This window comes from Leptodactylus fuscus, chromosome 9 (genome assembly GCF_031893055.1).
Source record: "Leptodactylus fuscus isolate aLepFus1 chromosome 9, aLepFus1.hap2, whole genome shotgun sequence".
NCBI classification, from domain to species: Eukaryota; Metazoa; Chordata; class Amphibia; order Anura; family Leptodactylidae; genus Leptodactylus; species Leptodactylus fuscus.
In genome coordinates this window covers 19,919,841-19,935,125 of record NC_134273.1, presented here as the reverse complement: position 1 = coordinate 19,935,125, position 15,285 = coordinate 19,919,841, and the positions used below count along the sequence as shown (strand labels likewise).

The window sequence follows — 15,285 nt, the reverse complement described above, 5'->3', positions numbered from 1 at the left end:
TGCTGAAAATCCTGCCTGCCTTAACCAAACCATTTTACCCTCCTTTCCTGTCCATTTAATATCTTTTAAACTTTATTACAGGTAATATTTTTCAAAACCTAACTCATATTTGTACTGTACATTAAGGTTCCCCCGAGGAGACTTCACAGGTTTCCAATAATTTTGATGCAATGTGTGTCATTGTTGCTTTATATTTTACATCTAAAAAAGTTCCTACCTTTTTAAGCATATCCATAATTTTCTTTACATTTTCAAGTCCGCTTTGAGAGGAGAACAAATGTCTGCTCATTAATAATTCCTGAAGTCCTTCAGCATGATAGCCAATCTATATGTCACAATGAAATGCAAACATTCAATAGCAAAATAATGCATTTTTCTCTTGGTAGCGGTACAAAGAGGTTTCTTACCTCAAACAGATCAGTAAAAACCCCCATGAAGTAGGTTCTGAGTCTTCCGAAGGCAACCGAGGGGAGAACGTCAGCTGGGTTGTAGGCGGTGAATGTGCTTTCAGTCCCAGACATGAGGGAATCTAAGGTAAAAATGTTGTAAACTTTGTTACTGAAACAAGAAAAAAGTCAATAATTCTAAATAAATAAAAAGTTGTCAGATGTACACTTAAGAGTTCACCTCGTGGCAAAAGATGTAAAACCTGGCTAGTACGTGGAGTAAATATCATCAGCCGCTATTCATGTAGACATACAGGTAAAAAAAAATTGAAAGATCATGTTGGAACAGAGTTGGTGTGGCTATATCAAAAGATAATGCATTATAGTAACGTAAGTCTATTAGCAAGGGAGGTAACGGACAATGAGGCAGACTTGTTAAAACTGGGATTTTATATGCTGGTCTTAAAGGGGACCTTTCACCATCTGAACCAGTTCTAGATTTTAGCATCTGTTAATAGTCGCTGCTCCACCGATTCCAGCACAGTTGGAATTTTCTCTCTAGCCCCCACCATTCTTGAGCAACATGCGCAGTTAGTTTTGGTGCCTAAGGTCTGTATTGTCAGTAAGGTGGCGTCAGATTCGGAGCTCCAATCAGAGGCAGCCAGTGTCAGAGCTCAGAATCACACCCCTTGTCTGCTCCTGCCTCACACTGCCCTCCTTTGACAGGTGTAGAACTGTTTATGAAGATAGTATCCATATTTTTCTAATCATGCACAATCTCTTTAAAGAAGTTATCCCATCTCCCTGTTTCAGCAGTTTGCCTGCTGTCTCTTCTTCTTACTTCCTGTATACTCCCCCCCATCCTTGCTTGCTGAATGCAGTTTGCTGAACAGAACACTGTGAAGTCTCACAATACTTGCACATGCTTGTAGAGAAAAAACCCAGACCTGGTTCACATAAGCGTTCAGGCTTCCGTTCGAGGGGTCCGCTTGGGAACGGAAACATATATGCATTAAAAAGTGGTTACTTAAGAAACCACATGGACCCCATACACTATAAGGAGGTACATGTGGTTTCCACATGAAACATGCAGAGAAAAAAGTACAAGTGCAAGCAGCACTTTTCTCTCCGCATGTATCTTGTGGAAATTGAGCAGAAACCACACGGACCACATTATAGTCTATGGGGTCAATGTGGTTTATAAAGTAACTGCTTTTTAATGCATATAAGTTTCCATTCAGGGGGATCCCCAAGTGGACTCCCCAAACGAAAACTAAATGCTGATGTGAACCGGGACTCAGTGTTATCTGTGTGTTTACATAGCGAGATAACAGGGTTTTATCAACAAACTGCAATTAGCTTAACTGATTGTCCTGCAGAGCTGTAGTTAACAGTGAGAGCAGTGAGTGACATCACTTGTCACCTTGAGATGGGACAACCCCTTTAAGAATTCTTTAGTGAATCTACTGAATTTTTTTCTTACCTATAAATGTGCTGTAATAAAATCCACTGCTAAATGTGTTTCCTGTGGTTTCATATTTGGATTTCAGGAATAAAACGGCCACGTTGCAGACAGAAGCCCTATAAACACATGGGAATTAATATCTACGCAAGTACATGTGCAGAGGAAGTCTAAACTTTGTTAAAAATTTTGAGCAATCCAAGTTGCCATCTGAGCCTCATTGGGAGACATTGTCCAAGATGAAGCTAAAATGTATATCTGAAAATTCTAAATGACTGTATATTTGGACAAATCCAAAGTTACTGATATGAAACTGGCTTTAGGTTATGTCAAGCCAAATAGAAAACTTCAAAAATTTCCATACTTAAAATGTAGAGGAACCCAAAGATGAAAGTATAAAATGGGAACCATCTATAGAAGACCTGTCCAAATGTTTCCTTCTTAACTTTTCCATTTGGCTTGAGACACTCCAAGATAAGTGTCACCAGTTTACCTGCTTAAAAAAACCTTTTTGAATACTACAATTTTTTTATTCTTTCAAAAGTCAGCCATCTTGTACCACTCATCTAAGGACATCGTAAGTAGAGATGAGCAAGTAGTACTCGATCGAGTAGGTATTCGATCGAATACTACGGTATTCGAAATACTCGTACTCGCTGTTCGAATGTAAAAGTTCGATGCAGAACCAGCATTGATTGGCTGAATACTATACAGTCGGCCAATCAATGCTGGTTCTTCTCTTACCTTTAGAAGTCTTCTCCGTGCAGCATCCTTGCGGCGTCTTCCGGCTCTTCATTCACTCTGCCAGGCATCGGGCCTGGGCAGAGCCGACTGCGCATGTCCGCTTGTAGTGCGGGCATGCGCAGTCGGCTCTGCCCAGGCCCGATGCCTGGCAGAGTGAATGAAGAGCCAGAAGAGCCGGAAGACACCGCGGGGACGCTGCAAGGAGAAGACTTCTCGGAGGATCCAGCCCGACCCTCACTCGTGAACTTGGTAAGTATAATTTGATTGAACGTTGCCTACCCCTGAAACGAGCATTTTCCCCCATAGACTATAATAGGATTCGATATTCGATTCGAGTAGTCGAATATTGAGGGGCTACTCGAAACGAATATCGAACCTCAAACATTTTACTGTTCGCTCATCTCTAATCGTAAGCCAAGAGAAAAAACTAGGGTGCATCTCATTCCATCTGATTATTCCCCATCTCTGGTACTCTTTGTGATCGAGATGCCAAAGATCCTTACTGAGTCACGTTGCCCACTTTCCCCACACCAGTTAACAAAAAAGTTCTATTGGGGTTGTGGAAACCATTAATGAATTAACCAAACTAACCCAAATGGAATTTGGAACTGTTCTTTCTAAAAAACTTTTCATTCAACCATTTTAGTATTATAATTTTTTTTTAATTTTTTTCAAAATAAAAAATATATAAGAAACTGAAATATTTGAAAAAAAAATAATTCTAAGCTGATTTTTTTATTTTTATTACCTACATGTTTTACCTTTAACACATTCAACACTGGCCTCTACAGATACAAGGACTGTCTTCAACACCTTTTATAAGTCATTTATAAGACACATTGATAACCCCATGACCGTACAAAGACAAACTTACACATCTTGAAGATCCGGTGTGACACTTTTACTCTGTCGCTTTATTAAATAATACACAGTGCTGCCCACATTCATGTCAACTTCCTTCACCAGAGACTTCGCCATGGTCATCACAACAGCAGCCGGAGGCTTGTTGTCTAGGATAAGCCTTGCAGCTGTCATTCGGATAGCAGGATGTTGCCTCGAGTCCATATACAACTGGAGCCAAATATCCAAGACCTGAATGGTAAAATTATAAAAGTAAAAAAAAAAGATTTTTTTTCAATTGTGTTTGTTCTATTTCACCAAGTATATGTATTGAAACAAGTAAATTTGTTTGCGAGATTTGCTGGGCTGGATTTATCACTAGGCACAGTAGGATAGCGCCCACAGGTGGCCCAGGTTCAGAGGCTGCTCGTTTCCAGCACAGCGTGAATATAGAACTTATTTTCTTTTACTGGCAAAGAAAAATGAGTTGCGGGAATAAGAAGATCAACTGTTTCTAGGCTTAGCTCTGCTGGGATGAATTGTATAGGACAGTTGCACTATATTCTCTTCTCTAAAGAGATAAAAAGTCTGACAAGAACCCAAATGTCCCAAAGACTAGAATCTCCATTGAGTAGGGCTTAAAGTACCAAAACTTGCAAGACTACTTGCAGTAGTCACTTAAATCTGGCCGGGCTGATGTGTTTGTACTATGAGTCAAGGGAACACCAATAAGGAATTCCCCTATAAAGTTAATTATACAACACGTGTTCCATTTTTTAGCTAGTGTGATATACACAGTCCAGTCATATTAATGTGACCACCGCCTATTTCTGACGTCAACGTTAAATAACCAGGATGAGTTTACTCCCTTGGTCAGCAAGTTCCCTGGACTTGAACCCAATCGAGAATCTGTGGGACCACCTCGATCGGGTTGTTCGCGCCATGGATGCTCAACCACGTAACCTAGCGCAGCTGGCCACGGCACTGGAGTCGGCATGGCCCAACATCCCAGTGATATCATCACAACATCCCCTCTCTTCCTGCACGTCTTGCAGCGTTGCGCTCTGCCAAAAGGGGTTATTCTGGATTTTGACAGGTGGTCACATTAATGGCACTGGACTGTGTACTTGGTTCCAAACTACATATGGGGCAACATGGTTCACTGGTGGCTTCAATGGAGCAGAGCTGCAGTGATAGCGCCTGCCCACTATAGAGGGTACGCGGCAAACAATCCTAAGGACAACCCATAAACAACAAATTCCTGACCAATTCCTTGAAGACCTCTTCCACAACATATGACTGAATTGGATATAAACAAGGGAAAAATTTTTAATACAGTAGTAACCTATTCCCATCTTCGCCATGATTCATTTCTGCGTTTTAATTTTTCTACTCCCCTCCAAAAGCCATAACTTTTTGATTTTTAACAGGCCCATATGAGGGTTTATTATCACGAGATACATTGTACTTCGTAACAATACCATTCAATGTTCCATATGATGTGCTGGAAAGTTGGAAAAAAATTAAAACATGTACGAAAATGTTTTCTTAATTTTGTAAACATTTTTAACTCTATACATTTTTGAATATTTTTTCTTATTTTTAGACCCATTAGGGAACTTGATCCCTACAGTGTCTAATCACCAATACAATATACATATATAAATATGGGGCTGCTTGGTGGCTCAGTGGTTAGCCTTGCAACACTTGTGTCTTGGGTTCGAATCCTGCCAAGAACAGCATCTGCAAGGAGTTTGTATGTTCTTCCCGTGTTTGCATGGATATGGCAAGTCAACCTTCTTTACTTGCAATTTTTTGTAATATTATGACATCCCTGGTATCACAGACAAAAAATAGTATCTTCAGCTATCAATGGCTGGTGAACCAAATGCAGAGGTCAGAAAACCACCCAAGCCATTGGTTAAGGAATAATCCTTAATTATAACCAATCTATAGAAGGTGTATTGGTACCTTTGAGGGATGTCTAAGTGCTATATTTCTCAAGGACAGCACAGCAGTAACCTGGACTGTTACTGGTAGGGTGGAAGCCAAGGAAGAGAACCCCGGAATAAACTTCATGATACGCTTTATGCAAACTACTTGTCCTGCATTCTCAAGAGTCTTCAAGGCCAGGATCATGTCTTCTTTATCAACGGCCTCGGTTGCTTCAGACAGCAGATCATGTAGAGGCTACGAAAAGGAGAATACAGAAAAGTTCTAGATAGCAGTAACTTATTAGAGGAAGTCCTACTGGACACATGTCACATTGCAATATAAAAAAGGTAAATTTTGTGTTTTACAATGGCTTTAAATTTTACAAAGAACCTTGTTGAAACCTTCCCTTTGCAAAGTGCTATAGCGGGTAACCAGATACCACCTACAGTCACGTGGCACCATTATATATTATTGTGATGGGAACACCCTCAAATAAATGTTTCAAAGTTGGCCACCTGACCAATGAGCCAACCATCGTGGTTACTGATCCTGGGTTGGGAACTCCTAGGATAGAATAGGTTGGAGAAGAACCTGTCATGTATTTTCCCTGAAACCTCTTTGAGACAACCACCCAGTATGTTTGGAGATGACAATTTGATTCAAGGTGTTATAATGATCGCTACATTTCTAGTAGGGAAATCTGCAAATTGATCAACTTAAAATGAGTTAAGCAAATCTCTGGTGAAGTCTTAAATTTTTTAGTTGACACCTTAAAGGTATGGTCTACTTCCTCTGAAAAACTGATCACAGGAAGGGGAGGGCATGGGAACGATACAAGAAACAGAGCAGTATTTGCTCTCTTTATATCCCGCCACTCCGGAGCTTAGTCATGGCTACTCCTTGCCAATGTTTGGCAGTGGTCATATCAACTTTATGCAACCACTACAGGCAAAAACTCAAGGCTCAGGGGTGTATTGCTGAGGTAATTGGTGGAGTGAGTGGTCATATGACATCACCAATACAGCTTGGTCAATGAACGGCGGTGCAGGACAGGAGTGACAGCTCCAGAGCAGATCTCTGTTTATTTAACCCCCATTCTACCAATTCCCCTGGACAACCCCTCACGTTGCAGAAGTGCAACTTTTTTCCGTTGCAGATTTTGCAACTTTTTTTTGAGCCAAAGCCAAGAATGGCTGCAAAAGGAATGAGAAATATATAGGAAGTTCTTCTACTTCTCCCTTCTTCTCAATCCATTCTTGAAAATCTGCAACAAAAAAACCTTCATTCCTGCAACTTGGCACTGATATGCAAGGCTATGCCTTTGCTTTAGGGTCCATCTTCTTAGACCCCATCAATCCTGAGAGTATAGGAGACACCACACTTCAATTTTCCTTAACATAGGTGCCCTTCGGCTGTGCAAGGTGCAAGCAACTAGACCGCTCTCTTCCAAAGACGTCTTCTACTTTATGCATAAAATGGCAGGATGTTTCGGATGACCCCCACAGCTTCTATATGTAAAAGACTTAGGGAGCGATGAATGCTACAATAGAGGAGCTCTGCCATTCAATATTCCTTTATCTCTCCTGGAAGAAGGCAATTTGAATACAGAATCTCGCAGCTTTGAAGTCACCAGAAGTCTATGACATAGCATAAATGAAATAATACATTTTTTTTGCTGATAGTGAATTAAACCTGACATTCTCATTTATAAAAGCATTATGCTGTCTAATCGTATAGCATTTTCCTTTGTAAACGTATTAGCTTCAATAAGACATGATATGATTATATTGTGGGTGGGAAGGAAAGCTCACTTTGGCTTCGTTGTATTGCAGACTCCATGAATTCAGAGATATCCCACGTTTACTTCCAGATAAAGCTAATGTTTTCTTTCCAGTCTTGCCAATTGAAAAGACAGCGTTCTTTTATATTCACATATTCAGACTTAATTTGATTTTCAATGTTAAAGTTTTTAGGGCAAGTGAAACTGACAAATATTTTCAGTAGAAAAGAGAGAATGGAATGGGGATGGCGATTTAACTTTATTTTTTCATATGTGTAAAGAGTTGAGTAGGACGGTCAGGGTTAAGCTATCGACCCCCCAATTTTTTTTTTTTGTCTCCCCTGGGGTCAACCCAAAGTCAAAGGACGTTTGCTGTATATGATTCATATACTGAACTCAGTAAGGAAATGGGATGTACTAAGGATAGGCCATAAAGATTTGATTGGTGGAGAGGCCAACATACGGAGCCCAAATAGATCAACTTCCAATGCCCATACTAAACACAGAAGTAGTTGACTCTGGTGCCAAAATAGTGGCTGGGTGCCAATACTGCAGCTCAGGTCCCCTTGACTTCAATGGGAGCTGAAGTGCAGTACCGGAGACCTGCATAGTATAGCTGTCTGTACACCCGATTTGTTTTGGGGCTGGCAATTGGCCCCACTACTGATCAGATATTTATGGCTTACCCCAGGGGTGCTCACACTTTTTCAGCATGTGAGCTACTTTATAAACTGACCAAGGGATAAGATCTACTACCCACTTCTTGTGGGCAGGACCTGTGGGTGGGGCCTGTGGACGGGCCTGTGGGCGGGGCCTGTGGGCAGGGCGGAACGTGAGAGCAGGAGACAGCTCTCCGGTGTCTGCTTGTTCACAGCACAGGCTGAGAATCATCTCTCGACACTGGCAGGCCAGTGCCTTGCACTCGTTCGCAGTCAGGGCTGTGGCAGCCCCGCCTGCCAGTGTCCGGAGATGACTCTCAGCCTGCGCTGTGAACAAGCAGCACCCTGGCTCCCTTCATACCTAAGGGTGTCCGGAGTGCTTGTTCACAGCGCAGGCTGAGAGTCATCTCCAGAAACTTGCAGGCGGGGCCTGCAGACACCGGGGATCCTTGGCTGCATCCCGCGATCGACCCATACGTCCTTCGTGATCTACCGGTAGATTGCGATCGACGTATTGGGCACCCCTGGCTTACCCTAAGAATATGCTTTAAATTCCAAATTCATGGGCAACTCCTTTAAGACACCCTAGTGTTGGCTTGGGTTTTGATAACTGGAACCCGGAACACTAGACCAGGGATCCTGTGTCCTCCATTTGTCATACATAGTCATTCAACATCTAAGGGACTGGTGGAAATGAGCACAGTACTTGGCTATATACCAGTGGCGTAACTAGGAATGGCAGGGCCCCGTGGCAAACTTTTGACATGCCCCCCCCCGACGCTGAAGACCTCGACCAACTGACCCCCACCACCGCCGCCACCCCCCCGCACATTTCTGCACACACTATATTGGCCCCCATATTGGCCCCTGCACACAGTATTGTGTCCCCATAGTGGCCCCTGCACACAGTATTATGTCCCCATAGTGGCCCCTGCACACAGTATTATGTCCCCATAGTGGCCCCTGCACACAGTATTATGTCCCATAGTGGCCCCTGCACACAGTATTATGTCCCCATAGTGGCCCCTGCAGACAGTATTATGTCCCCATAGTGGCCCCTGCACACAGTATTATGTCCCCATAGTGGCCCCTGCACACAGTATTATGTCCCATAGTGGCCCCTGCACACAGTATTATGCCCCATAGTGGCCTCAGTACACAGTATTATGTCCCTATAGTGGCCCCTGCACACAGCATTATTTCCCTATAGTGGCCCCTGCACACAGTATTATGTCCCTATAGTGGACACCCATGAACAATTATTATACTCTGGGGTCTTTTCAGACCCCAGAGTATAATAATCGGAGACCCAAGGGGGGGATACAAACATAAAAAACTCTCTTACTTACCTTTCTCCCGACTCCCCTCCTCTCCGTCGGCCATTTTCCGGGACGTCATGTGACAGGGCCCTGCGTCGCGGGTCATATGACGTCACGCAAGTAGGCCGAAGCCTGCGCGGAGCCTGGAGAGGTAAGTTACAGTGTTTTTTGTTTTTTACCTCTCCGGGCCTCCGATCGTTATAATCGGGAGTCCGAAAAGACCCCCGAGTATAACAGTGCTTGTGGGGCCCGCGGTGTCACTTACCGATCCCGGCCCCTGCCAGGATCGGTAAGTATATGGGGCCCGTTACCGGCTGGAGTAATTCCAGCCGGTAACGGCCTATTAAAAAAAACAAAAAACGCAGCGGTAGCGGCTGTCACCGGGCCCCCTAATGTCCCGGGCCCTGTGGCAGCTGATACTGCTGCTACCACAGTAGTTACGCCACTGCTATATACATCAGATATGTAGATTAAATAGAGTGGTAGTGTGCATGTGTGACCACCCTCCATTCAGAAATGTACAATTAGAATTTGTTATAATTACCTGCAAAACATCTTCAGGGCATAAATCTTCCCTGCTGCAGAACTTATATACCAATGATCCATAGGCAAGATAGGTTACAGTCCGTAGTAGGGAATCGTGTCTTGACTTAATAGCCTCCAGCAAAGACTATAGTAGATAATAAAAACTTATATTTTATACCCGGTGGATATGGAAATAGACAATGCAGAGAAATATCATCCATAAATCGTCCATATTCAAGAAAAACATCATTGATAAAATGTATAATGAATTATACACAAGAAGACTTAGCAGTTAAAAAATTTTACCAAAATTGTGGCTACGTAGATTGGAAAAAAGATAGTTTGGGGCTAACTTTTTTACTATATTCAACTTGGTAGTCAACACAGAGAACTTAGTCAATTGTTACAAGGTGAGATCAACTTCTTTTACTGGGTGGAAGTTTTTACCATAATCCTAGATGGGATTCTTTACTGTAATAGAATTTTCTGCTACAAGGCAATATGGCCAATCCTGGAATATTTATCAATATTGTCAAATTTTGTTTTGATGCATTCGTAGTTTTAGACATATTTATAAGGGTATGTTCACATGGAGTTTTTTGCAGGCAGATTTTGATGTGGAATCCGCCTCAAAATCCACATGCAAAAATGGGAGCCGCTCGGAAAAAAGAAGCGAGATACCTTATCTTGCAGCGGATTCCGCGACTGAGTCAGTCGTGACGTCCGCGGCTCGAGACAAGCCCATTTATTCAGGCCTAATCAGGAGCGGAATGCCATGACAGAATACTGATGCACTGGTGGAAACCATTACCACCATGTGAACATACCCTAAATCCGTTGCACGTATCTTCATAAATCTACCTCACGTTCCTCAATTTTCCAATTGTCCAGAAAACCTCCATTGTGCCAAAGTTTAGTTGAATCTTCAGCTAAGTTTATACCATTTTAATCATGGTTCTCATCTTTGGCACAAACAAACACCTTAAAGGGATTCTATCATTTAAATGCAATTTTTTCTGGGTACCACATCGGAATAGCCTTAAGAAAGGTTATTCTTCTCCTACCTTTAGATATCTTCGCGCCGCTGTTCGGTATAAATCCCGGTTTTTGTTGGCATGCATATGAGCTCTCTCGCAGCACTGGAGGCGGGCCGCAGCACTCAACCAGCACTGGGGGCGTCCCCAATGCTGCGAGAGAACTCTCCAGTGCCGCCTTCATCTTCTTCTGGAACGGCCTTTCTTCGCGTCTTCTTCCGGTGCTGGGTTCAAAATTCTAGGCCTCGGGCCTAGGGCAAAGCTGACTGCGCATGTCCGCGGCCACAAGAAAATGGCCCCTTACACAGTATTGTAAGTGGCCATCTTCTTGTGGCCGGCAGGCATGCGCTGTCAGCTGCCAGTGGCCTAGAAGTTTGAAGCCAGCGGCGGAAGAAAACACAAAGAGAGGCCGTTCCAGAAGAAGATGGAGAGTTCTCTCGCCGCATTGGGGACGCCCCCAGTGCTGTTTGATCACTGGGGCCCGCCCTCAGTGCTGCGAGAGAACTCATTTGCATACCGATGAAAACCGGGATTTATACCGAACGGCGGCGCGAAGAAGACATCTAAAGGTAGGAAAAGAATAGCCTTTCTTAAGGCTATTCCGACGTTTTAACCAGAAAAAAATTCATTTTAATGATAGAATCCCTTTAATATCATCGCTCGGCACCAGTTTTCTAGTGTAGGAGGAATGATAAATTTGCACCTCTGTTCAGAAACGCGTCGTAAATACTGCGCATCATAAATTTTGGTATAAATGTAGACAGAAACGTGTCGGGTTTCTACTTGCCATTAGAATTTCCCCGTTCCATCATTTTCTGTTCTGCTAGCGGCGCTATAATTTAGCGGTAGAGAGAAAGTAGAGAGAACTGCAGAGTGTGACTTTCAAGTATTCAGTCTAGATGAACTATGACATGATGTTCAGTACCTTCGCTTCTGCTATTGCTTCCCGATCCGCTTTAATTAAATGTAAAGCCAATGGTACAGACTGTGCCGCCTCAAACTCACTGAGTTCTCTCAGCTTCACCTTTAGAAACCTTAGTGACAAATGATTACCGATGGCTGGAACTGCATCTAGAAACCAGCGCCTGCAAACAAATGACAAGAAAACCAACACATTATAGAAATGGGACAACATTCCTTATAATCCCCATTACTGTGATGGGACAGACAGACAGTCTGGATTATTAGTATATAGAAATGTTAGCACATGATTCCCCGAGTACATCTCTCTGTTCCGTCTCTCTGTTCCAGAATAAATAATCTGATTACGTTAATCCCTTTATAGATACCAAATACAACGTTCTACCACTTTTCCCCATAATAAAGCACTTTTTAGGAAAAAATTATGTTGTCACAGGACCAGGACCTATAACTAAGGTTGAGCCAATCTTGAGATTTCAGGATCGATTTTAAAATCCGATTTCCAATCATTTTCCATCCCAATCGCGATCGTGAAATTTGCTTGATCACCGATCGGGATGCGATCTTTCCCGATCCTGATCTCTCAACGCTAATTGTATATTATATATACAGTAGGATTGAGCCGATCTTGAGAGTTCAAAATCCGATTTCCGGTCATTTTCCTGCCGATCTTGATCGCGATCGTGAAATTTGCTCGATCCGATCTTTCCTGATCCCGATCGCTCAACCCTGCCTATAACACATGTTATATTTCCATGAACAGAGCTGCATGAGGGCTTGTATTTTGTGGGATGAGTTGTAGTTTTCTTTATATAGTATTGGGAGTACATATGATGCTTTGATCACTTCATTCTCTGTTTTATGGAAAATAAATGCCACATGAGCATTAGCTAGAGCTAAGGCCAGGTATAAATATAAAAACTCTCTCCATGGACTACATAAACCAATAATTTAAAGCGGAAGTGTAATACTTAACTTTGCCTGCGGGAGTGATATAGGAAAACTAAACACTTACTGTCTGCCACTGTTATGACACCTTACAAACTGCCCAGGTATCATCCACTTAATAGTATTGTGATATCGGTAGACAGACTAAAGGCATTGATATATCTGCAATGAGTCAGTGAAGCAGCCCCATAAGCTTTGTATCGTCAAGGGGGATGTGTTAGGTAAGAGCAGACAAGGGGTGTGATTCTTAGCTTTGACAATGGCTACCTCTGATTGGAGCTCTATATGATGCCCCCTGCGTGACACCACCTTCTAACATTACAGAGCTTACATAGCACATCAGGCACCAAAACTAACCGTGCTTGTTGCTCAGGAATGGTGGGGGCTAGAGAGAAAATTCCAATTGTGCTGGAATCAGTGGAGCAGTGCCTATGAACAGATGCTAAGAACTAAGTTTTTAGACAATGGAATGTCTGGATTTGCTAGAATTGTTTGACCAAATTTTTGAAAAGTGACAGAAAATTTGGGATTGGTTGCAACTGTTAACTATTGTCTTACTTGTCCGAGCATCATTTCTTTAAAGGCCCAGTGGAGAATAAGTTGCTACCAGAACCTTCTCCTATTTGAAGATAAATGAAATCCAAAATGTTTGATAGGTTACTCCCCCCACATCTCCTAACATGGTATGGTCCAGACACCTTCATACATATGAATAGTCAGGCAGTTCCACTACGTTTAGGTTAATTGTCCTTTGCTCAAAAGTCCAGAATAAAAAAGAGTTAGTGGTTGGGAAATGTAAGAACATATGAAGAGTATAAAGGTAGAGGGATCATCTTATCTATAAATTAAAATGAAGCCGCCATTACAGCTGGTCATACAGCAAGTGAATATGTATATATAAAATACATTGCAAAACAAGAAAAGGTCAAAGGTCAAGGTCATAATGAAATAACGAATGCATGATTCTAATTGGCCCTACCAAGTAAGTACCATTTTAACCATCTAAAATGTATTAAACTAAAATCATTAGATTCAATAACTTAACTGCATATTTGTACCTCTATTTTTTAGGAACAGCGCCCCTCTTGTCCACAGGCTGTGTCTGGTATTGCAGATCGGATTCATTTGTGTTACAAAACTATACACCTTTGTCCTCTTGAAATCTCCAAGCCATAATTGTAATTGTACGTGCACGTCTCGATTCTGCTGATGGGTCTTTTTCGTTCCTGCTATTTAGAGGGTCTTCCTCAAAGGTTCCTGGTTCTCTAGTGACCTGTTCACTGGCGCTTGTGTTTCTGCCTTCACTCCCTGGACACTGAGCTATAACACCACTCTGGTTCCCTGTTGCTGATCTGACCCATTCCTGATCACTGGACCTGTTACTTTGGTCTATATTCAGAACATGCATCTGTCTGGCACTTTATTGCACTCAACCATAGTCCCGAACCTGCATGGTTATCTGTCACCAACACCAGGACCACTCCAAGAGACAGCGACCTGTTCAGTGAGGCCCAGACCCTAGGTTACAGGAATTAAAAAGCGAAGACTTGGGAACAAGTTAGACAATGCCCTAAGTCAAGGTTGTTGATATAGGGAGTCTACAACCCGCTGTCTGTTACAGTACAGGATTATAAGCGTGAAGAATAGACCATCAGGGATATTTTACTCTCGAATATTGACCCAATGGTATATAGGCTAATTCTACATTTACCTGAATTGAATCCTTCCTGAATATTGTTTCCATAAACTTTCGATGCGATCATAGCTTGACCCTCGCAAATGGTGCACAAGCTCCATAAACTTCTCTGGAGATACCTTAGATAATGGTCCTACATTGTGTTGTACTAAATGATGCAGAAGTTCATCAATCTGTAAGAAATAGAAAAATATGTTCAATACTTATCCTATCCAATATATTCAATATATTCTTCTTGGTTTGACTCCTGATCCTGACCTCAGCCATGCTCCTGGTTAGGGCTTCTGCCTCTCATCTTATTGGTAATTATTATTCTGACCTTGGATCTGTTCCTGACTATGTTTTATAGCCCTGTTACATTCTGATTCTCCATTCTTGACCTTCACTACTACAGTCACCAATGTGTGCCTATACAGGGAAATGCAACTTAGGAAGTACATACCTCTTTGCATGGTTAAAGGGATTCTACCATTAAAATCAATTTTTTTGTCCCTAACACGTAGGAATAGCCTTAAGAAAGGCTAATCGTCTCCTACCTTTAGATGTCTTCTCTGAGGCGCCGTTCGGTAGAAATCCTGGTTTTTGTCTGTATGCAAATGAGTTCTCTTGCAGCACTGAGGGTGGTTCCCAGCGCTCAAACAGCACTGGGGACGTCCACAATGCTGTGAGAGAAATCTCCAGCGCTGCCTCCATCTTCTTCAGGAATGGCGTCTCTGCACGTCTTCTTCCGGAGCTGGGTTCAAACTTCTAGAACTCTGGCCTCGGGCAGAGTCGACTGTGCATGCCCACAGGCCACAAGAAAATGGCCGCCTACTTACTGTGTAAGTGGAAATTTTCTTGTGGCCACAGACACGTGCAGTCTGCTCTGCCCGAGGCCTAGAAGTTTGAACCCAGCTTCCGAAGAAGACGCGTGAAGACCCCGTTCCTGAAGAAGATGGAGGCGGCGCTAGAGATTTCTCTTGCAGCATTGGGGACGCCCCCAGTGCTGTTTGCGGAGAAGACATCTAAAGGTAGGAGACGAATAGCCTTTCTTAAG

General features: G+C 42.7%; 1 protein-coding gene across 1 annotated transcript in view; it reads right to left on the bottom strand.

Annotated features, from left to right (window-relative positions):
- The window catches only part of LOC142218476 (vitellogenin-1-like), a 73,038-nt gene that overhangs the window by 38,284 nt on the left and 19,469 nt on the right, over window positions 1-15,285 (bottom strand). Inside the window, exons 8-15 of the mRNA XM_075287226.1 lie at window positions 14,265-14,422; window positions 11,610-11,769; window positions 9,670-9,795; window positions 5,404-5,622; window positions 3,467-3,684; window positions 1,870-1,967; window positions 408-529; window positions 218-325 (exon numbers count right to left, since the gene is read on the bottom strand). Coding sequence (XP_075143327.1) covers window positions 218-325; window positions 408-529; window positions 1,870-1,967; window positions 3,467-3,684; window positions 5,404-5,622; window positions 9,670-9,795; window positions 11,610-11,769; window positions 14,265-14,422 — 1,209 coding nt within the window. The remainder of the gene's footprint in view (window positions 1-217; window positions 326-407; window positions 530-1,869; window positions 1,968-3,466; window positions 3,685-5,403; window positions 5,623-9,669; window positions 9,796-11,609; window positions 11,770-14,264; window positions 14,423-15,285) is intronic.